The 23,306-nt window shown below is 39.0% G+C and overlaps 1 protein-coding gene across 4 annotated transcripts in view; it reads right to left on the reverse strand.

The window, feature by feature from the left end:
- HECTD2 (HECT domain E3 ubiquitin protein ligase 2) overlaps positions 1–20,358 on the reverse strand; it is a 78,275-nt gene extending 57,917 nt beyond the window's left edge. For 3 of the 4 annotated variants that reach the window (XR_011436985.1, XR_011436981.1, XR_011436987.1), the window contains exons 1-2: positions 20,073–20,352; positions 4,279–4,408 (exon numbers count right to left, since the gene is read on the reverse strand). Coding sequence is in view for 1 of the 4 variants with exons in the window: in XM_023642734.2 (XP_023498502.2) it covers positions 4,279–4,408; positions 20,073–20,210 (268 nt within the window). In the remaining 3 variants the exon portion in view is untranslated. Of the gene's footprint in view, positions 1–4,278; positions 4,409–20,072 lie in introns of all 4 variants that reach the window. The other variant, XM_023642734.2, reaches the window with a different exon arrangement.
- Positions 20,359–23,306: the final 2,948 nt, after the last annotated feature.

The raw sequence follows: 23,306 nt of genomic DNA on the forward strand, positions 1-23,306 counted from the left end.
CTTTTAATAAAGGCATTATCCCAAACTACCTTAAGCTCTCTTTTCCTTTTTCTGTCTCTGCCATTCACTAGCTATGTAAACTCATGCAGGGAAAGTCACTTAAAACTTTCTGTGGCCTAAGTTTCTAAGTTTCCTTACCCTTAAGACAGGAAAATAATTCCTACCTCAGGCTGCTGTAAGGACTAAATGAGCTCACATACTTAAAATGCTTAGAATCATAACTAACACACAGTAAGCACTATATGAAGTTGCTGTTGTGGCTGCTGTTATTATTGCTCTGGTACATCCACTCTCACAGCTATTTTCCTGCCCTAAGTTCTCTCATTTTATTCTATGCAATAAATACTTGCTAAGAACCTCTGATGGACAAGGCAACTGACCTAAGCTCTGCAGGGATTACAGAGGCATTTATTCTCTCATGGAACATACAGTCTAGGAGATTACAGTATACAGATAACACAAGACTGGGAGACTATTAAGAGTCAACAACAAAAAAATCTAAATGGCAAGTCAAAGCAGGGAAGAATTACACCTGGTTGCAGAGAATAAGCAAAGGTTAGGAGAGAGGTAGCTCTGAAGAACAGATACGATCTGACAGGTGGAGAAGAGGGGAGAGTGCATTTCAGGCAGTGGGAACAAACCGGCAAAAACTCTGAGGTAAGATGTGAGGCATCCAGGAGAAGAGTTGAAATGTAAGTTACATGTAGAAGAAAAGTGGGAGATAAATTTGAAAAGCTGCTGTCATATTATGAACATCGAGTGTTAAGGAAAAAATTTTTTATTTAATTTTGGAAGCATTAGGGAGTTTCAGGATGATGTAATTAGAGTTGTGTGATTAATGTGATATGATTAATCAGACAAGAGAAACAAGTCAGTCAAGAATTTCCTCTATCTGTCAGAACAAGAGTTTTGTTGTCAGAAAATGTGGGATTGGATTTTGGTTCTGTCACTTAGCAGTGTGACCTTGGCCAAGTCACTTACCCTATCTGAGCCGCAGTCTCCTTACTTATAAAACTGGTGTGACGAACAGAACTTTAAAAGGGTCTCCATGATTCTCAGCCTCCTGGTGTTACATCATAATTAAATTACATGGCAAAAGGGATTGTGTAGATACAATTAAGGTTACTAATTGGTTAACCTTAAAATAGAGAGTTTATCAAGATAGGCAAACCTAATCACATGAGTCCTTTAGAAGCAGGGAGTTTTCTTCCACTGGTTTTGGAAGACAAAGCCAGAGAGACTAGACACACAAAGGGGATTCAACACAAGGGATCCTGCTGCCAGCCTTGCAAGAGGAAGCTGTGATACTGTGAGAGGAGCTGTGAGCGGGCCCATGGCAAACTGTGAGTGGTCTCTAGGACCAGAGAGCAATCCTGACAGCCAGCAGGAGGATGGGACCTCAGTGTCATAACCACAAACAATGAAGGCTGCCAACAACCTGAAGGAGCATGCAGGAGGATTCTTCCCCAGAGCCCAGCCCACACCTTGTGAGACCCTGTGTAGAAAACCCAGCCACAGCGGCCAAGACCTCTGACCTAAAGAGCTATGAGCTAATAAGTGGGTGTCGTTCTTAAGCCATTAGATTTGTACTAATCTGTTACGCAGAAATAGGAAACAAATAAAATGGAGATTCTAACATCTTTTATTTTATGATTGTTGAGGCTCAAATAAAACAATGTATATGAACGTTTTCTCTAAATTATAAATATTACACAAATAAAAGTTATAGGTATTATCTAGTTAATATGTCTAAAATGGAAATCCTCTCTCAATTCCTCTTCCTCATCAAATAGCCTCATTTTCTTTAATTCTTTATTTCTCTAAAGGGATCACAGTTATAGGTTTGTTCTGTTTTGCTGTGTTGTGGATTGGGGGACTGTGACAGACGAGCACTGGTGCCTTCTTGGGGTAAGAATGAGGTGATGGAATACCTGTGCATGTATGTGTGCATGTGTGTGTGTATGTGTAAATAAAGGAAGAAAGAAGTTATCATTATCAAAGGCAAAGGTTGATAAATGAAGTAATGTAAACACCAACCTGCATGTAGAAAAGGTCTAGCACTAGCGTGGAGTGTCAACAGAAAATCTGTGCAAGAATAATTTATGCCACATATAGCTTATGGACACAGGGAATGTACCAGAAACTATGTCCTTAGTCATTTCTAGGTTTGTTTTGTTTTGTTACAGGGCAAAGCACACTTAAAATTATGCAAGTAATATATGTTTCCTGTGATAAAACAATATAGAGCTGTATAAGAAATAGAGCATATTAATAATACACACCGGATCCTACTTTCCCGAGGAAACCATTAACAGATCGGTGGACATCCTTCCATACCTCTTTATATGCTCAAAGAAGTATAAAAGGTTTCCCTACACTTAAAAAACTTCGAATCATTTTCTACCTATTATTGTGTAACCTGCATTTTTCACTTTACAATGTACTGTGGGCATTTCTCCTAGTCACTTTATAAACATATCACATTTTTCTTAATAGAAGCAAAGTATTTACAACATGAATTACTATAATTCAGTTAAGCAATTCAATTAGATTGCTTAAAATACCACTATTATAAACAATGTACATTCTTTCCGTATATCTTTGCACGTATGTTACATTATTTCCTTAGAATAAATTCCTAGAAATGGAATTCCTGGGTGAGTATATGAACATTTAAAAATTTGAGTATGTGTCAATAATTTGCCCTCCAGAAAGGCTGTATCAATTTCCAAGCCCTATACTCATAAAAATGCCAATTTTCACACTCCCTAGACAACACCACTGATATAAATCCTTTTATTCTCTGCAACTGAGTAGGGCAATGGTAACTCTTTGTTTTAATTTATACTTCTTTAAATACTAGTGAGATTGAGCATCCTTTCACATGTGTACTAATTGTTCACATTTCCTTTATTTTTCTTTAAAGATTGGGACCTGAGCTAACATCTGTTGTAATCTTCTTTTGTTTTTTTTTCCCTCCCCAAAGCCCCCCAGGACTTGTATATTCTAGTTGTAGGGCCTTCTGGTTGTGCTATGTGGGATGTGGACTCAGCATGGCCTGACAAGCAGTGCGAGGTCCGCTCCCAGGATCCGAATGGTGAAACCCTGGGCCGCTGAAGCGGAGCGCGTGAACTTAACCACTGGGCCATGGGAGCAGCCCCTCATATTCCCTTTTTGATTGGTCTGTTCATACCCTTTGCTTTTTTTCTCCTGGAATCTTCATTTTAATGATTTATTAATGATCTTTATGATTCAAGGATGTATTTTTCACTGACTGTGATGTTTGTACTTAACTCTGTTTACGACTTTTTAAAATTCTTATAGAAGTTTTAAATTTTCTTATGTATTCAAACATCAATTTTTTGTTCCGTAGCTGTTGGCAATGTTGTCATTCCAAGAAAATTATTATAAAAACAATCTCTTGCATTTACTTCTAATACTTTTGTACTTTTAAAAAATCTAAAGTTATTATTTTCAACAGGTTATCGAGTTGGCCTAATTTCATTTTTTGAATAATTTAATACCATTTATGTACAGGACTTTTTACAGACCTATCTCCATCTATTTGGCTATCTCGTGGCAGTGTTATCATTAGTACAGTTTTATAACATACGGTCCAGTGGAGGAATGGGCTCCCTCATTATTTTTCTTGTATCTTCTCAGACTTCTATTCTTATAGATCAAATAGATCATTCTTATAGATCAAATAGAGCATCATTTTCTTAAGTTTCCCTAAAAAAACTGTTGAAAAATTTATTAAATGTAGAGAGTAAACTGGGTGTATCTGATAGCTCTATGATATTTATGTTAAGTTTCTCCATTCAAACCACCTTTTAGTCTTTTGATAAAGTTTTAATTTTCTTCATATATGTTTTGCTCATTTTATTTTAGGTTTATTTCTAAGTGCTTCATATATTTTCCATGAAGTGTTATAATTGATTACTGCTCAAATAAGGAAATCTATTGAATTTTTGTATATTTATATTGTGTCTGGCTCCCTAACCAAACTTTCTTATTACTCATGAGCTTTGTATTTCATTGTCTTACTCCAGGTAACAAGCACCTAAAAATAATGATTTTCTTCCTTTCTGTAAACATTTATACAGCTTATTTTCCTTTTCTTATCATATTCATTAATAAGATCTACCAGAACAATGCTGAATAATTAAAATTTACTTTTTAAATAGCTGGAAAATATACTTTCAGCCAACATATACAGATTATGTGTACCTTTAATAATTATAATTACATTAATTAATTAATTAATTTATTTATTACCATTCTTGATGTTAGGGAAAACAAGATGTGCAGGTGAACTTCTGTTTTCAGCGGATTCCTTCTTCTGGCTAACAGCTGAAACACAACTGCTGAAAGTGGAAACTTGGCCTTTAGATCCTCTGTCCAAACCCTAAAAACAGAAAAGTTAACAATGCAGCATAATTCCTACTAGCTATATTTAAATTGTTTTATTGCAGAAATCATAAACATTTATAACAGAGATTTTACTTTGATGATAGATATTTGACAGAGAGATAAAACATATATATAACATTGACTTACCTTTTCTAGGACCAAATTAAGCATAAAATGAAAACAGTCATATTATCTACCTACCCACAAACTGATAAAGTTTGGAAATAGGGATAATCATAGTACCTTCCTCAAAGAATTATTGTGAGGTTTAGCTGAGATAATAAGTATAAAATAATTAGCACAGATCCTTGTACATAGTACACACTCCATTAATATTAACTGCTATTTTAACTTTGTATTTACATAACACTGTTTTTGTGACCTCCACAAATATTATTTTCAATAGTTAACATGTATCTAATACTTACGTTGATTCATTGAAGGTTTTCTTGTCTTTTGACACAACTTGAAAAGTTCAGGTAAAAAGATAAACCCTGCAGAGTTCATTTCTTTCTAAGCACTCTGATTGTACTTTGGGTACCAGGATTTTAAAAAAATAGTGCTAAGCACTTAGGAATCCTTAGGCACAGGTAACAGAGCAATCTTTCTATAGCTAGAATCTACCCATTTACACACTTTCCACAAAAGAATAACTATAAAATTCATAATATAAATTAATCTTTATTTTAAAATTATAAATAAAATCATATTACCTGTGCGAATATTGCACAGGTAATATGATTTTATTTATAATTTTAAAATAAAGATTAACTTATTAGATTAATTTATTAAATTAATTAAATTTAAAGATTAATTTATTAAAATTATTTATAATTTTAAAATAAAGATTAATTTATTAATTTATTAAAGCTATAGAGCTACCTCATGGCTTATCCTCAGCTCTTTCCAGCTTACACTATGTTCTAGCTTCCAGATGCTTAACACAATCTAGTAGTTAACTCTTCCTTAACATCCACTTCTTTACAATTTCTTTGCTTTCACAGTAGAGTTTCTTTTTCATCTGCTCCATCCTCATTGATTTCCATTTACCTTTTTAGAATCAGCTCATATGCTATGTAGCAAAAACATTTACACTCACCAAATATTCACTCTCCCATATTCCCTACTCTCTTACAGATAGGTGAAGCCGTCTGATTAATTCTAATAGGCCACAAGTAGAAATGATGTCATTTGTGGACCACAAAGTAGTAAGTCATTTAAGGCTGGTGGGCAAATCCCCAAGTCTTCTCTCTCTTCCTCCACTGTGACAATCATGGAGGCTACAGGTTGACATGTTAGAGAATCCAATGGCTTGGGTGCCTGAGTGACTATGTGGAGTGAAGCCACTGCTGACCAACATTACATTATACCACTAACAATAAATAAACCTTTACTGTTTTCAAGCACTGAAACTTGGGGCTAATTTGTTAATGCAGCATAATCTATTCTATCGTAACTACTCTGCAAAGCTTTTTCTGGTGGTGACCATTTCCACAAAAATCAAATTCTTATTTATGCTTGTAATTTACTTAAATTATTCCACTGAAATAATTTTTTTCATACTGGTCCTTCATGCCAGACCAGAAACTCCTTATTCATCACAGAGCTTGACATAAGTGAATTTTGTGCATAGATCTTGTACTTTAGAGTAAATTTATGTTTTCCTTTTTTTAAAGAACGAGCCCAGAAAGAAATTTCAGATAGTATACACACAGAATTAAAATGCTTCTGGAATTAAGGGATTTTTAGAAATGAGTTATTCAACTCCTTTATTTCATGGATGAGGAAACTGGAATTGTCTGACACTCACCTAAAGTCATTCAGCTAACAAGCAACAGAGGTGTGATGGACACTAAACGAGAACTTGAGGAATACTTTCACGAGGAAAGTATGTATATGCAATTTTTTGCATGTGAAATCTTGGCTGCTCACAGAATTTGTTGTTTTTTGTTTGTTTGTTTGCTTTATTTGTTTGAGCTTGCTTCTTGGATACATTTAGGCTCAGTGAAGTCTGAGTTAATACTTCTGTGTTAGGATTAGCCTACATGATCCAGCCTATAAAAGTTAAACATATTGCCTAACTTAAATAAAGTAGTCCTCTAATAGATTTTAGTTATGAATCTGAAGTTTCAGAACCATAGACAATATCATTTACGGTCTTGTACAGAACCCACAGCACAACACAACAGGTGCTCAAGAAATGATTATTCCTGTGCTAACAACATACTAAGACAAGTCATTTACTGGGTACTTGCTATATGCCTAGTACTACGTTACGTGATTTCATACAACGTTCCTATGAGATATGCATTTACTCCTGATTTTACAAATGAGGAATCTGAAGCACTATGCTCAAGTTCAGAGAGCTGGCAAGTGGGAATTCAAGCTCTAATCTGAATGACCCTGAAGTGTGTATTCGTAAACCACTACAACTCACAGTCTCTCACTATGGTAGCTATCATACATTAAGGGTTTATCCTATGATAACAGGTGAGTTACACATATCACCCTGTTTTCACAACAGCTGTTTGTGGCTGATATTATCTTCTCTACTTGTACAGATATACACTGAAGGAAATTTAATAGCCTTAGGAGCAACTCACCTCATCAGAAGAAATTAAAAACTAAGTGTACCTTAGGGAAATCTTTGATGTCCTTGCAATCTAGGAAAGACTCAATATTTCATTTTCTTTTCCTACTCCTTCCTCCACCCCTTCTTAATAAAAGGAGATCCCAAAGAACATTGCTTAGTTCACTTGGGGAATTTTCCAAATAATAAAAAATAACAAGTAACTGATTGAATCAATAAAGCCATTTAACAACTATCAGTTCTAATCTCTAGTAGATTTATAATGTAGATTCCCAAGGAGAAGAGACAAAAATTGGAGAAAGAGATAAATAAGACAGTGATATGAGATACTTTTCTATAAAACAGTCTTAGTAGATTACATAATTTGCATAATCTTGGTAAATTAAAGCAAGACGCTCAAGTGTACGGAACTAGTATGTTGATTAGGAAAATAAAACCAAAATAAACTATGCATTTTAAAAAGTAAATCATTCCTTGCTATAATTATTAGGATACTTAAATAAGAATTATATTAACTACTGGGGCCACGTTTGCTTATTTGTATGCTTTGTTCTACCAGAACATCTTAAATAATAGTGGGAACAAAAGGCAAATTTGATGCACTATACCACTTATAGATGGTAATTAATGAAAGAAACCAACTTGTAAAATGAGGTCAATGAATGGCCCGTCAGTAACAAAGCCTTGTTAACTTAGCTGTAAATATCTACAATAACTTAATATATAGAAGGTGTTTTTTTGTTGATAACTGTCATGGATGTTATCTAAGACTGAGCAACAACAGAATGTAGGGACCAATGCAGTTGGAATATAGAATCAGAAAGGGAGAATGGCCCAGACGAGACTGGAAAGGTAGACAAGAACCATATCATGAAGGCTTCGGGCTATGGAGTATAGATTCTATCCTGGAAGGTACAGGGAGTGACAAGATCATATCTGTATCTTAGAAAAATCACTCTGGCAGCATTGTAGGGAACAGACTGAAGGGGAGCACTACTAGAAGCTGAACCAGGCCTTCTGGAAGAAATGAAGTGCCAACTGAGACAGTGGTAATGGGGAAGGAAGAGGAATGGCAGCCTGGGCCAAAGCAACGGAAAAATGGTAAAAGCTATTTCAGGTCCAAGTGTGAAGCATAATGAGAATCTGAGAATCCTTTCATAAATTACAAAATAAATGAAATGAAGAACAACAATGCTTTATTTCAAATTTCAGGAAAATAAACAAACTTTGACACCACATTGTAAAGAAGAGGACTTAGGACTTAAGAATGTGTAAAAACCTGAAGAAAATTCTAGACTGGGTTATAGAAACATACGATTTGTGAATGACTAGAAAAGGAACCAATGCTCAGTAGGCAAAAGCATGCTTCTCATGACAACATTACAGAATTTTTCTAATTGACAGTGTTACCATTATGCTACTGTTATGCAAAACTAATATAAGGACAGAACCATGAGAAATATTGGCATGTATGATATGAGCTGACAAAGAAGATTAAGAATGAATGGGCAAAGAGATAAGAAACACAAAAGAAGGCGATATGTTAAAAAGTAAGGGAGGATAAAGTTTCAAGAAAAAAGGTGGTCAACAATGTTAAACGATGAAGAGTGGTTAGGTCTAAAATGTGCCTACTAGAATGAGCAACTATGAAATCTTGCAGACCATGGAGACAACAGATTCAAGGGAATGGTGGTGACAGAAACCATGTGAAATGGATTGGTGAATGAATGGGAAGTTGGGAAATGAAAGAAATGAGCAGGGATTGCTCTGTCCAGAAGCTTCACAGGAGAGAAAGGCCAGTGGCTGGAAGTGTAGACAGGTTTGAGGAAAGATACACTGAGCATCATGGCTGCCCAATCCAATGTTCACTTCTATTTAAACTGACCTATTCGTAGTCCCCATAGCATTACTGCTATTCTTTGCACAGGAATGGCCATAGATTGGAGGAGAGAGAGGCTCTCAACTGAAAGGAAGCCACCTCCAGGCTAGGTGGCCATATGTAGGTGGCCTGACATAAAAGGCATTGATGCTTCCTAGGATATCAATCAGAGGAGGTCTGTTCCAGATTTTAGACAGAGGAATATGGAAAAGAGTGACCAGCCAAGAGTGAGAGAATAGCAGAGGCACAGAGAGCAGCCAGTCTCTGTTCCTGCTTGCTTTCTGGTTTTAATCTATGCATATCATTCCAATAAATCCCCTTTTTCCAAAAGGAGGCATATATGGCATGATTTTCTGTTCCTTGTAACCAAAAAAGGAAATGAAAAAAAATCCTTAGTCTAATAATAAGTCCCTTGTTTGTAAGATGACTGTGCTCTTGATATTTTATACTTGAGATGACAAGAAATTAATCATGGACAATTGTACAGGTTGACAGGGCACTACAGATAAATAAAGCAAACCTTCAATACAGCAGTTGTCCTCTACTACCTTGCACAAGAGAAATCTTACACACAACCTAATGCTTTCATGAGGAAAAACAGGGCAGCATGTTGTGCAATGGTAAACTGATTAACTAAAAATTAGAGACTTAAATCAAGAAGCTATTGGGTATTAACACGACATCAAACTTCAGACTAAATTAAAGATTAAAGAACATTACTTTATAAGCCTTCTAAGAATTGGATCTACCACAGTTATTAGATCCGGCTTCCTGAGGAGTTTAGGAAGTGTTATCCACGAGTCCTCAGAAGGAGCACACTGAGGATGAAGCCCTGGAATGCGGCCAGCCTACAAACAGTGGGCTGGATGTGTTGAAGAACAGATAGTAGCAGGATACCCAACCAGCTGCTGTAGACTGAAGATAAGTACAAACAGGGAACACAGGGGGAAAACACACTCAGAACTCACTGAGGGAAAAAACTCAAAATACTTAAATTTGGCATAATAAACAATGGACCTGCCTCTCTAGGCAGAGTCTGTGTGTTTAATAAATAGCAGAAAAATTTTATATAGTAATAACATAACTAATCAAAGGTCATATTTCACAAATACCCACCATGGACCTCAATGGTCTTTTTGACAATATAATCACACAGGTTATACGTAAGATCATGATATAATTTAAAAAAATTGAAACAAACAAAAACTTAGAGGACCTGTTCTGTTCCTGCTAACAAAATAATTAGTCAACCTTTTTTAAAATTTTATTTTAATATATGAGTTCCTACTTTCAGTCTTTATTGAAGGACAAACTACATAGAGTTAAATTTCTGATTTCTTTCATATTTTTCTATTAGATGCCAATAAGAAGGATATTCACAGTTTTCCACAACAGCTTTTGTATTGAATACAAAGTTCTATTATATTCAAATTTCCCGTAAGGGGGCCGGCCTGGTGGTGTATTAGCTAGGTTCCTGCGTGCTCCACTTTGGCGGCCCGAGGTTCACAGGTTCGGATCCTGGGCACGGACATAGCACCACTCCTCAAGGCATGCTGTGGGGGCATCTCACATAAAATAGAGGAAGAGTGGCACAGATGTTAGCTCAGCAACAATCTTCCTCAAGTAAAAAGAGGAAGATTGGCAACAGATGTTGGCTCAGGGCCAATCCTCCTCACTTACCACCCCCTCCAAAAAAATTCTGGTAAAATTTACTTTGCCTATCCTCTATCCTCCAAAAGGTGCCTTAAAAGATAAAACACTTTTGTTCACAATCTAAACCAATCTTTGATAAAAGAATAATTGCTGGCTCTGTTCCATCATGAAACATTTTTTAAAGCCATATTTCACTATATTAGAGTCTCTGAATTAAAATACTTTAAACTGAATTTCTGTCTACAAAATTCATTATTTATAACATATTTTAAATTACTAGCTTTGCAAACAAGCTGGAAATGCTTGCATTTTAAACTACATCAAGAGAAAATTAATGTTGCAGTCTGGTTATCTATTTAGATAGGTCAGGCTGGCAGTAGTTTTATTTACTGAAGAGACAACACACTACAAATGCTTAGATAGATGGACTCTGCATAGAGCTCTTTGGTTTGGTGGGCTCTGGATGCAAAGTTGTCACAGGGGATCCAGTATATGTTAAATGATGTTCAATATCTTCTCTTTGAGAAGAGATGTACACACTGTATTTTAGAAAATGCTCCATATAACAAATAATGACTAAGCATTCTAAAATGTCCCGTAATACTTTGTTATTCAGAAAATTCACTTATGTAGAATACCTGTCGTCAAGAATGACAAATAAAAAGCATTAACAGTAACAGTACAAAAGAAATTCAACATACATTAGGGTAGTGGTTCTCAAACTTTCTGGTCTCAGGATCCCTTTATACTCTTAAAGATTATTGTATGTATGTACTAATTCCTTTTAAAATAAAAATAAACCCATTTCTTATTAACATAAATAATATTTTATGTAAAATAACTATATTTTCCCAAACAAAAACAAATTTAGTGAGAAGAGTAGCATTGTTTTATATTTTGCAAATTTTTTTTTTAAGATTTTATTTTATTTTCCTTTTTCTCCCCAAAGCCCCCCAGTACATAGTTGTATATTCTTAGTTGTGGGTCCTTCTAGTTGTGGCATGTGGGACGCTTCCTCAGCATGGTTTGATGAGCAGTGCCATGTCTGCGCCCAGGATTCGAACCAACGAAACACTGGGCTGCCTGCAGTGGAGCACGCGAACTTAACCACTCAGGCACAGGGCCAGCCCCTATTTTCCAAATCTTTTTAAACATCTGGTTTAAGAGAAGACAGCTGAATTCTTATACCTGTTTCTGCATTCAATTTGTTACAATATCATGTGTCATGTAGCCTCTAGAAACCTAGACTACACTCATGAGAGACTGAGCATGAACAAGACAAGACAGATAACACTATCATTATGAAAGTAATTTTGACCTCGTGGATCTCTAAAAGGATATGGAGGACCACACTTTGAAGACTGCTAAAATAGAGATAAACAGTAATTAGAACTAAGAACAAATTTAAGAAATCTTGGCAGAACAAGAAAATATCATCTAAATCTACACTAATACAGCAATTTGCCACATGTGGCTACTGAGCACTTGAAATGTCCTAGTCCAAAATGAGATATCTAGTAACCGTGAAATACACAATTTTCAAAGGCTTAGTATGGAAAAGAGATAAAATACCTCATTAAGTGTCTATATTGACTAAATGCTGAAATGGTAAGTTTTTGGACATGTTGAGTTAAATTATTAAAATTAATTTTAACTGTGTTTATTCTTTTTTAAGGTGGCTATCAGAAAATTTTAAATTACATAGGTAGTTCACATTATATTTTTACTGGACAGAGCTGATCTAGATAGATAAAACATACTTTCTTAAACTAGATCCAACCTAACAAACAATCTTAGGAAAAAAGATAGAATTATTGTTCTGATTCATAATTTCCCTGCTTCATTTGGAAAAAGAGATTTGCCAGAAAGGCAGCAAATTTAAATATGGTATAAAATACTCCACAGACAAAGAATAAAAGGTGTCTGAACGAACAAACACTGAGTTTCTTGATTTGGTAATTTCTGATATGTACATAGGGACAACGGTAATCTATATACTTTTGGAAATTTACTTTTCAAATTCACAGATGACTATTTTGGCAATAGATTAAGCACCCCTAATATAAGGCCCATTGCCTTCAGTCTCAATGAGGCACAGAAAAACTCCATTTACAAAAGAGAGAGTGGCTTCCTGAGATACTAAGAAAGGTTATGGTGTCAAAAGACTGGTGAACAAATGTTCATTTATGTTTTAAGTTAAAAATATTTAAGATACTCTGCTTTACCAACTTTTTAAATAGACTAACCTAAACTATCAGTTAGGACCACATCAGCTGAGAGGCCTCAATTGTCTTTAGAGTCTACAAGGGAGAATATTTTAGGCTCTGTTACTGGGTAAAGATATTTTGTTTCTCTTTTTGTATGTTTTTTCACAGTTCCCTATAAGAATGAAGGGTTATAAAATCAAAAGTGCTATCTCTGCTCTACATCCTTCCATTAAGATGTGAAAAATTAGCTACTTTCAGGGTGTGAACTTCCCTCCCAAACTAAATAGCACTGGCCCAAGTGGAATTGCTTTCTTTAAGTGATATAAAGCACATCTCTCAAAGGAGACTAGGAAATAAGGATGTGGGTTCTGAAACAAAATTTTGTCACCAAAAAAGTCACAACACAGTTGATACTGATCTTATAGATAACTGAAAATTAACCCTACTTAATATAATAGAAATGTTAGTCCTGAAGCGCAGAAATTTGTGTTCACTTGTCATCAGGAAGGCAAGGTGGCATGAGAGATTTTACTCACTTTTTTTACAACATAGGAAAAGAAACTGCATCAATTGATTATTCTTATATAGTAAAATATTACTTTTAAAATGTGTGATTTGGTGCAGTCATTCCTCAATGAATTTCTTGTTCTTTAATAAAAACATCTGGATCAAAACTAAGTTAATTTGAAATACGGCTTTCTTTAATGACTAGGCTCAAACTTCAGACTGACTTTTCAATTCAGCTGAATTAGTAAAACTTCAATAATTTCTATTGTTAAAAGGCTTGTTCACTTATTACATTCATTCTCCCCCCAAATTTTTTGATTGCTTACTAAAATGTCACCCAGTTATAAATATCAACTTAGGAACAACCAGTTACTCACACAAGGCTTAGGAGTCTAGTAACATTTTTGCAATGCAAAGGGATCCTTCATCCATAGAGTCAACTACAATACTAGAAAAAACCAGGAGAAAAAATAGGGAAATCAAAGCTTCCCAGAGCTTTCTCAGCTCCACTCTCTTCCTTACTCACCTTCTGTTGATCTTTCTCTACTCTCTCTTCCTCAACTCTAACTAAAAACAAGCAAGTTAATTTCTAAACACTATGCCAAAATAAGCTGCTACTCTAGCAACACTAGCTGTACACCTTTTTGAAGCTTTATCCCCACATTTCGTTTTTAAAAAGAAATTCATATGCACCCAGACATATATCAGCCCTGAAAAGTTCAGAGAGTTCATGATACCCCTTAATTCAGCGTGTGTGCGCGTGCGGCTGGGGCGGGGGGGGGGGGGGGGGGGGGGTAATGGGGGCTGAGGAGGGAAGGAGAGACAGGGAGATGGAAGGAGAGACAGGGAGAGGGCTAGGGGAGGAGAAGGGAGATGGGCTGATAAAGGCTTGATAGAGAAGGCTGTGAAGGAAAGCACCCAAGCCAAAGGACAAGAGTAGAAAGGGCTGGCTGATTTACAAACAGCTTTCCGCTGTAGAGGGTGGTTTGCTAATAATCATGATATCATCTAACACTTATTGAGTGCTTTCTTTGTCAAGGCTTTTTTCTAAACGCTTTATGTGTGTTAATTAATTTATTAGATAAGTCTTCTTATCTACCCTATGAGGCAGGTTCTATTATTATTGTCCCCATTTTATAGACAGGGAGCTACAAATAGCAAAGCAGTATTGTATTTAACAATTTTGGAGGTTCCCCGGTTCACAACTTCTAATGACCACTTTTCTCCAATTGTTAAATACAGTCAAATTATTTGTGTCCTACCATCCTGAATTAACTATGAACAGGAGAATAAGCAGGCAACTACACTATGGCTTTGCATTTAAAAAAAAAAAAGTTGACAGACTTTACACCCACTCAAAATTAGACACACCTTGGATATGTATTGATATAGCTTACAGCCCTCCCTTTTTATGTCTTAAGACTCAGATTCTTTTTCTTTAATGAGATTGCTTTACTTTACATAGAATTTAATGATACACTCATACCATATTAAAACTGAAACTATCAGATATCCTAGAACATATCTTTCTCTCCCATAATAGTTCTACCTCTGGCAACAAAATTTTGAACAAATTTGTCACTGGACCACATCCTCTTTTCTAAAATAAGAAATATTTCTATAGGTGCAGGTTCTTTGAACCACATGGCCTCTGACCACGGATACAGAGTATATGGAATAGGGGAAAGAGCATGAGTATTTTAGTCAGAAACATCTCAATTTTAAAACAAGCTCTGCCCCTTACTATCCATTTTACCCTTTGGTAAGGTACATATAACCTCTCTGACTCTCAGATTCTTCCTGTGAAATGGGAACAATATCTTCCTCACAATCACAGCAGTTGTTGTGTTACTGTTTTTGGTTGCATTGACTGACTAAATGAGAGAGACAGGGAAAATGCTTAGCATAGAGTAGGTACTCAAACAGTAGCTTTTATATTACTTATATGTATTACACATATACATATGTAATGCATTTTTGTAGTATCTATGGTTTATTAAATTGTTTAAAATGCCTTTGCCCCCATAGCCTTTGTTCTTTCCCATCTCACCTTCTATTTAGTACATAATGGACAAAGATTTTCCATGTATAAGATTGTTCCAAACACCTAGATAGGCAGAGTTTTTGTAAGTTCACAATACACATATTTATTTGGAATGCTGTTGACTGGAGTGTTTTATGTAAATATTTTCTCTGAGAGAACTCATCTGGAAACTTCAGAATCCTCTTTCTTTACTAATCTTCCTCCTCTTTCATTTCTGTTATCTACTTAGTTTCCACATAGTGTGGACCCTTCCATCCCTTACAAGTTACCGCATGGCCGCCACCCTAGTGGATGCGCCATCATCACAGGTAAGAACTACAAAGCTTCTTCCTTCGCCCTGCTCCTCCTCCTCCCTCCTCCAGTCTAACTACCTCTAATCACTACCACTGACTTCATTATGTCGCTCCTCTATTTAAGAAACTCCAATGGCTTCCCACTAACCACAGACAAAAATGTCCATGCTTCTCTGCCTAGTGATGTGGCTCCAGCCCTCATGCAATCACCTCCCACAAGTTCCCAGCAGGTTTCCATTGGGCTCGCCCTATTACTCTCTAATTCTCTCCTTTAAGCCTGTTCATGTTGTTTTCCCCACTGGATTACTTTCCCGCTTTCTTTTGCCCATCCAAATCCTATCATCCTTCAATGGCCAGCCAGCTTAAATAATTACCTTTACTTCAAGGCTTACTTCAAGGCCTTTCTTCACAGTTCTGCACACACTGATTTCCTTTCTCTGATCTCCTATAGTGTAAACTGTTTCTATGGCTCACTGTGCCTTTTACATAATGCTTTGCTTTGTTCTATTTTCACGTGTTAGCCCTGCCTACCGAGGCAGGGACCTTTTTTTTAACCTTGTCTTTGTGTTTTCTGTAGTATCTAGTGCAAAACTAAACATAATAGATATTCAATAATTAGTAGTTATATTTTAGCCCAGCAGCTCCAACAAGCCCATTTATACATACCTGACACAACGCATACAAACTTATTCTTGTTAGTACTGATTTCCTATCAAATCCTCTCCACATACCTTATGCTCTCCCTCAAACTCTTCCCCTGACCTTCCACCTACTGGACAAGTCTTCGGGCCTTCACTGTGGGCAAACTTCCCTTTAAAATCCTAAATTGATTTCCTTCACTTCCCTGACTTAAGTAAAATCTAGCTCTTTCTCAAAACCACTTCATTCCTTGCCACCCTTTCCCGTGGAGAACCTCTTTTTTTCCTGTTCATCTGACTTAAATATTAAGTAGACAGTCAAACTCACCCTCACTTGCCATGGTTATTTTTGCCCCTCCTTGACCATTTTCTCCTTCCCCATTCACCAATTTTTTCTAACTTCCCTATTACATCAGCAACTAATTTACAATATCCTCCTCCACTCCAATCCATCAACTTCAGTAAATGCAATATTGACATCATCAGCCCTTCATACCCATACACTACTTCAAATTCTTTATTCTCCTCAATTCTGTGGTCTTGCATCACCTCTCCACAGCAGCAAGGCCAACCTCCCCCGTCCCCCACCCAACAACGATAGTCCTCTGAGGGCTCTATCTTGAGCCTCATGAGCATCTCTACCTAGAACCACTTTGACTGCCATTTCTCTCCACTTCCCCACCCCATTTCTGCTGTGCCTCATTCACTATCCATACCCTTCACCAGTCCATTTCAAATGGTGCTCCATAAACCAAGGAGACTTGGGGCAGTGTAGTTAAAATACAGATTCCATGGAGCTTCTGATTCAGTACACAAAGCATTAATTTTCAATCTTAGCTACACTTGGAAATTTTTTAAAAAGATGCCTGAGCCCCATCCCCAGAAATTAATTTAACTGGCCTGCATTTGGGCCTGGACAATGAAGGCTTTAAAAGTCCACCAGTTGATTCTACTGCGTGTCAAAGGCTGACAACTGGAGCTCTAGGGTGAAATCTTGGACTCAGGACTTTAACACGCTACCAAGGTAACTCTGTGGTCAGTCATGTTTGAGACCATTGTGTTAGGACTTCCAGACTAGAATGGACTTCCTGCACACTTAGCTGGTCTTAGGATCAATCACTCCAGGGCTGCACTTTCCAGCACCCTCTGTCCCACCCCTGCACCTCTTTAAACTTCTGGGATATAGTCCCAAGTCTTCAAGTTTAGTTAAGGTCATCCTAATCTGGCCTTCTACTTATTTTAGGGAGCTGTCACTGTAAATTATTTCCATACTGTTATAAAAACATGATAGAATGATTCTTGGAAAAAGCTAGTACTGTAGGGCTACACGAATTGAGCCATAAACTCAATCGACATAGACAGAGCTACTAACCTGGGGCAAAAAGGAAGAATCACTACAAAGGCGCAAAGAAAAAAGTTGCTGATGGCAATTAGGTTCCTAAGCAAACCTCCAGAAGTTCTATTTAATCCACCAAACAGGCCACAAGCTGTCATTCCCTGCCTCCCACACGAAGGCCTTCCCCACCCACTGGTAAACTCAGTCATCATCCCAGCTCTCCTGGCATTCTTGCCCTCTGGAGGCCCAAGCACACATTTTCTTGACTTAAGCTTTTTATTGCCATAGGTGGGAATTTCAGCTCTGGAAATTCTCTCTGACAAACACACACACACACAAACACGCACACACACACACACACACACACACACCCCACCAATAAGTTCCTCATCTTCCCCTTACTCTTCTCTTACTGCAAAACCTGAGAAAAAGTCCTTTTCCCTCCTGTCCTGACCCAAAACAGTGCTAAAGACAAACCTCAGTGAATTCAAAGAGCCATAAATTCTGAACGTCATTTTTTTTAAAAAACTGTCATTAAAATAAAAACAACGCTATCAATCCTAAAAGACTCTGTAAGGAACCAGAAATTGCCTTCAGAATCTTACGTCTTTCTATTCATCCTCATCCTCTTCTAATTTAACCTATGCCTTTGAAGGTTTAATTCAAGATTTAAAAAATTTCTTGAACTCTATTCTTCTGTTTGACTAGTAGCAGAAGTGCATAATCCTTAATTCACAATTCCAAAACCCTGTAAGCTCTTAAAATTGAAAGGTTTTTGCAACTTATTCGGCGACAAAACAGGTACCTGACTTGAACTCTGACGATCCAACCTGGTCTGAACTGATATGAAGCTACTTATGGTTTGACTTCACCTCATTTTGAGTGAACATACACACATTTCACTGCAGAGCTATTAACAGGCTTGATTATGGGAAAATAGCCAGGACCCCACTGTTGGTATTATATATATATATAAGTATACCAAATTAGCTTTCTAAAATCTGAAAAACTCTGAATTCCAAAGCCCCAAGGGTTTCAGATAACAGTCTTTAGATGTGTGTCCACACTGTAACAATTTCTACAAATTTTTATTCCAAATCTTCAAGTTTTCAGTTACACTGAGATAAATATGTTTTGGGGAGGGTGTTCACTAGAGGACCTGACCCCATTCATGTAACCGTTTCTACAAGTAATGCATTCACTGTTTTAAACACTGACTTAGACAAGAGCTGTTGAAACGCTACCTATTTGCAAGTTAAGAACTTCCTAGAAAAGCTCTAAAAACCTAGGGTACGAACAACAGGAAGCGGGTCTGCAAGCAGTTGGGAGACAAATTCCTTCAAAGCGTTTCCCAAAGAAATTGCTAACTTCAAACTCCATTTCACCAATCAATCATAGCCATATTTAAAAATGTGTGTCATTTTATTACTGTCCACACTTTGCTGCCCTGATTTAATCTAAAGAGCTTATTCTAACAATTTCCAGTTATCACAGTCCTTAGACATTTTTGAAAGACCTACCGAATCGAAACATTATTCCTAATACTCATACTTTGAAGATGAGCGAGCTATTTTAGTAAGTTCTTAGTCATTTAAGAGGGAGGTTTTAAGTAATGAATTGCAAGCAGGAATTAAGAAAATGTATCATGTTCTCTAAACTTTTACTATTTTGTCACGCACAGCTGCCTGACAAGTCATGGTCTTTAAACGTACCAAAGCGAACTTTCAAAAAGTATTTCAATAGTATGTCAAATAAAAATCTCAAAAATCAGAAAAATATTTTTTTTGGTGCTCCAAAGTAACCAAAGTCATAACCACCAGTAAAAATAAGGAGGGGGGGGGGTGTCCCATTACATCATCTGGCAACGTGTAGTTTGAAGCCTGAGCGCTCTCCAAATAATCCTTAAGAAAACCCAGCTGGGAAACCATTCCTGTCAAGCTTAGAGAACTTGAGTTTGAATAAAAGGTTAAAAAAGCCTCTCCACCTTACGTCACATGCCTGTACCATAAGAAAAAGCAAACCATCACCGAGGCATCTACCTCCCACCACCCTGACAGCGCCGAAAGGTCATGATCGAGTAGAAACTCGCCGCGGAGCCTGTTCCACCCGAACCGGGAAGGGAAAGAAACGCGAAGAGAACGGGGACATCTCGGCGCCCCAGGCAGGCGGGCAGCTCCGCGGAAACCCACTCGCGCCTGCCTGACACCTTAGCCTCATCCAACAGATAATGCCCGTTCCAAGATGCTAGAAATTTCCTTCGGCAAAGCAGGGGCCCCTTCAAAGCAGAAAATCACCGAACACAGCCAGCGGACCCGGCCACCCCACCATCTCCCGAGGGGGGAAGGTGCAGCTCGCGAAGTGGCCGCGGCTGCCCACGAGCCACAACTCTGATCTCGGCCCGAGGAAGCGAGGCCCGGGCGGGCGCATCTCCCCGGGCGGCCTCCGGGCGCCCCTCGCCCGCCCTGCCGACGCCCGCCGTCGGGGCGCCCAGCGACCCCCGGCCGCCACCTACCGCGCTCGCGCTGGCGCCCGCCGACACGATGGGCGGCAGCTTGTCGCGCTCCAGTTCCTTCCCTTTCTTCTCCTCAGGCGCGGCCGTGGCCTCTGCCGGCAGCGCGGCGGGCGAGTGCACCCGACCCTCCTCGCTCATGTCGGGCCGGGCGGCGGGAGCGCGAGGCGGCGGCGGCGGCGGCGGCGGCGGCCGGGCTGCGGCTGGGGCTGGCGCTGCTGCCGCCGCGGCCGCGAGAGGGCTCTGGGCAGCCGCTTCCAACCGCCGCCGCCACCGCCGCCGCCGCTCCGCCCCCGCCGCCGCCGCCGCCCCCGCCCGCGCCGCGGCCCAGCGCGCGCCCGGATGCCCCGCCCTGCCACCGCCCCCGCGCGCGCCCGCCGCCCCCACCCCGCCCCGCCCCGCCCCGCGCCGGGCTCTCGGGCGGCGGGTCTGCGGCGACGGCTGCTGCCACCCTCGCCAACCCCGAGGTCCCGGAGAGGAGGCGCCGCGGCCGACACCAGGCCGCCATGTTGTTTACAGACTGTCGCCCGAGAGGGCGAGGAGAGGGTCCCCGCGCCCCGGCCGTACTGTAGGGTCTGGACTCGGGGGATCAAGGCGAGGGCTGCCAAGGGTCGGGAGGAGATGGAGAGTGCCCGGGTGGCGCCTGGAGGGCAGGGCGGGCGCCCTGGCTTGGGGCGCCTGGACCCGCCGGATCCGGGCTGGGGGCCTTTCCCTCCCCAGGGCCCACAAAGCCGTCTGCCGCGGGGCTGCTGCTTGTCCCTGCCGTCCCTGCTCCCCCCAGGACAGCGGTGGCGAGCCCGCGCATCCTCGGGAGACAGCCCTGCCTTTCTTAGTGGACCGACCCTTTCTAGATCCCTAGTAGCCCCCCCCTACAAAGAAAAAGCCTGGGGGTGAGGGGCAGTGAGACGTCGTGGCCCCCCCTTCCCACCGCAGGGCCGGACGGCCAGGCCACACTTTCCATTCCTGTTCCTCTTGTCCCCCCTTTCTCTGCCAAATCCGCCTCTCCCTTCCCGTCCCCACGCGCCTACATCTCTCTCTCTCTCTCTGCATCCCTTTGCTGCCTCCTATTCCTTCCTTGTTCCTTTCCTTTTATAAATTACAGATGGACAGACCCAAATTCTGCTGCATAATCCGTAATGGGTAAGAACTTTAAAACTGAGGCGGAAAGCTTTTAATCGTGATATTAAAACAACCCCAACCCCCACGCCACCTAGACAATTTCCTTTCCTTTCTTATCGCCCCCTCTTTTTCCTTTCTCAGTCTCTTGGAGCTGCGGAGACACCTGCTGATCTAAGAGAAGGGAGAGTCAGAATGCGCTGTATGACCTTAATATTAAAAATAGGGAGTTTCTCGACATCCAAGTCTTCAGATTTTTAAGTTGTGGCTTTGTTGTTTTACTCGAGGTTGAGTGAATTTTCAGATCGAGATCCAAATATGAGAACCAAAAATATGAAACAAACCCAGATGATGTTTGGGTTATCTATTGCTTTACCTAATTAACAGTTATTAGCATAAGTAAGTACTAGTTACAGTGCATTGCGAGATGAGGCTGCCTGTTTTTCAAACCCAGAATTTGTAACAAGCGGATCTGAAGCAATGTAATGAATATAATAATTGGTATTCAAGATTACCTTCTAAATTATAAATTCTGACTTTCGTTTATAGAAAGTCTTTCTGGTTTTAATATAGTTGCTCTCATCACCTATTTAAATGTTAATTAGCAAAAGGTATGGAGTAAGTGCCATATAGTCAGCAAAAAGTATTTCAGTGATAATTAGCCTTGGAGGGAAATGATGTATACACAGGTTACTCTGAAGCATTCTCCTCCTTTCTATTTTTCTTGAATTCTTTTTCAGGATTTTCTTTCCTTCTTAAACCTCTGAAATACTTATCCTACGGAGAGGAACATACAAGTATTTCCTAACTTTAGCAGGTCAGCATGCCGATCTTTTGATAAAGCAACAACTCAGATGTTATTCCAAAAACGGAAGCTTTTATTTTAACTACAAGATATTCTATGCTGCTAAGGTAGGTGGATAGAACAAATACTAGGGGGAAAAAGTATCCTCTTTCCTATTGTTTTCAGCTAGAATTAGTAATTTGCAATAAAAATGCTTGGATGAGAAACCACTTGAGTTACATGCCTTATGCTTTCTCTTTTCGTGTGAGAGACAAAATAAAACAGTGTCTGTACATGCAGTCACATTCAATAGAACAAAATGCTTAAATATTGGCAAAACAAGGCAAGTCAGAAATTTTAATTTCTGCTACTGCACCACAATGGATAATCTATTTCTAAACAAGCCCACTGATTAATTCACCTGTGAAGTACATACCAAAAATGATAAGTTATTCGTTGATATTTTCGCTTACTTCCTATTAAATATATTACTCTGGATGTCCCATCCCTCCTTCTTGCGCATGCACTCTAGGATGGGGGTTGGAGGGTGGGAAGGGGGCTACCGGAAAGCTGCACAGTGATGGCTCGAGGGGAACTCATGGGCTTGAGAGAGTGCCACCGACATGCTTCTAGGGGCCCAGGTAGGAGAGAGGTGGTTGTAGAGCAGGACATACAGAGAGCTCTGACTATTCTGTACAAGGGGGCAGAGAAGATGCTTTTTGGCTATGCCAAGTGTCATGGAGAAGTGCAACAGTGATGGCATCCAAGTATACACTCATAGCTTTGGAAAAATGGGGAGTGAGGCAGGAGAAACATTTCCCCTTCCTAAGCCCAGAAGGAAAACCTGAGCTCATTAAGTATACCTATGGGGAATAGGAGTTTGGAGAGTGAGGAGGTTAGAGAACTGGTTATTTCCATGGAAGAAAAGGAAGGACCAAATTACAAAGTAATGAAAGGTCTAAATTATAGATAACATTCTATCGTAATTACACACAGTAATACTAATCTACTGAACAACAGCAAAGTAAATTCTGACAGGTCATTTAAAAGTGGTTTATAATTAATACCTTGATTATAGAAGGTACAGCCGTGAAATAACAAACTTGATTTTTTAAAGAAAACATCTTTTTCCATTTCAACTGAGTGTTATTCTAAAGTAGTAAACTTGGGGAAATAAACTTATTTTAGCCATTTGACATTGTTGAAAATGTTGTTACAACTCTTCCTTAGGTTGAATGACTGGGGCTTTTAAAAATTACTATTTAAAAAATAACTTTTCTTCATTACATAAACAATACGTTGTCATTACAGAAAAAGGTAGAAAATACAGATTACCA

Source organism: Equus caballus, chromosome 1 (assembly GCF_041296265.1).
Source record: "Equus caballus isolate H_3958 breed thoroughbred chromosome 1, TB-T2T, whole genome shotgun sequence".
Lineage (NCBI taxonomy): Eukaryota > Metazoa > Chordata > Mammalia > Perissodactyla > Equidae > Equus > Equus caballus.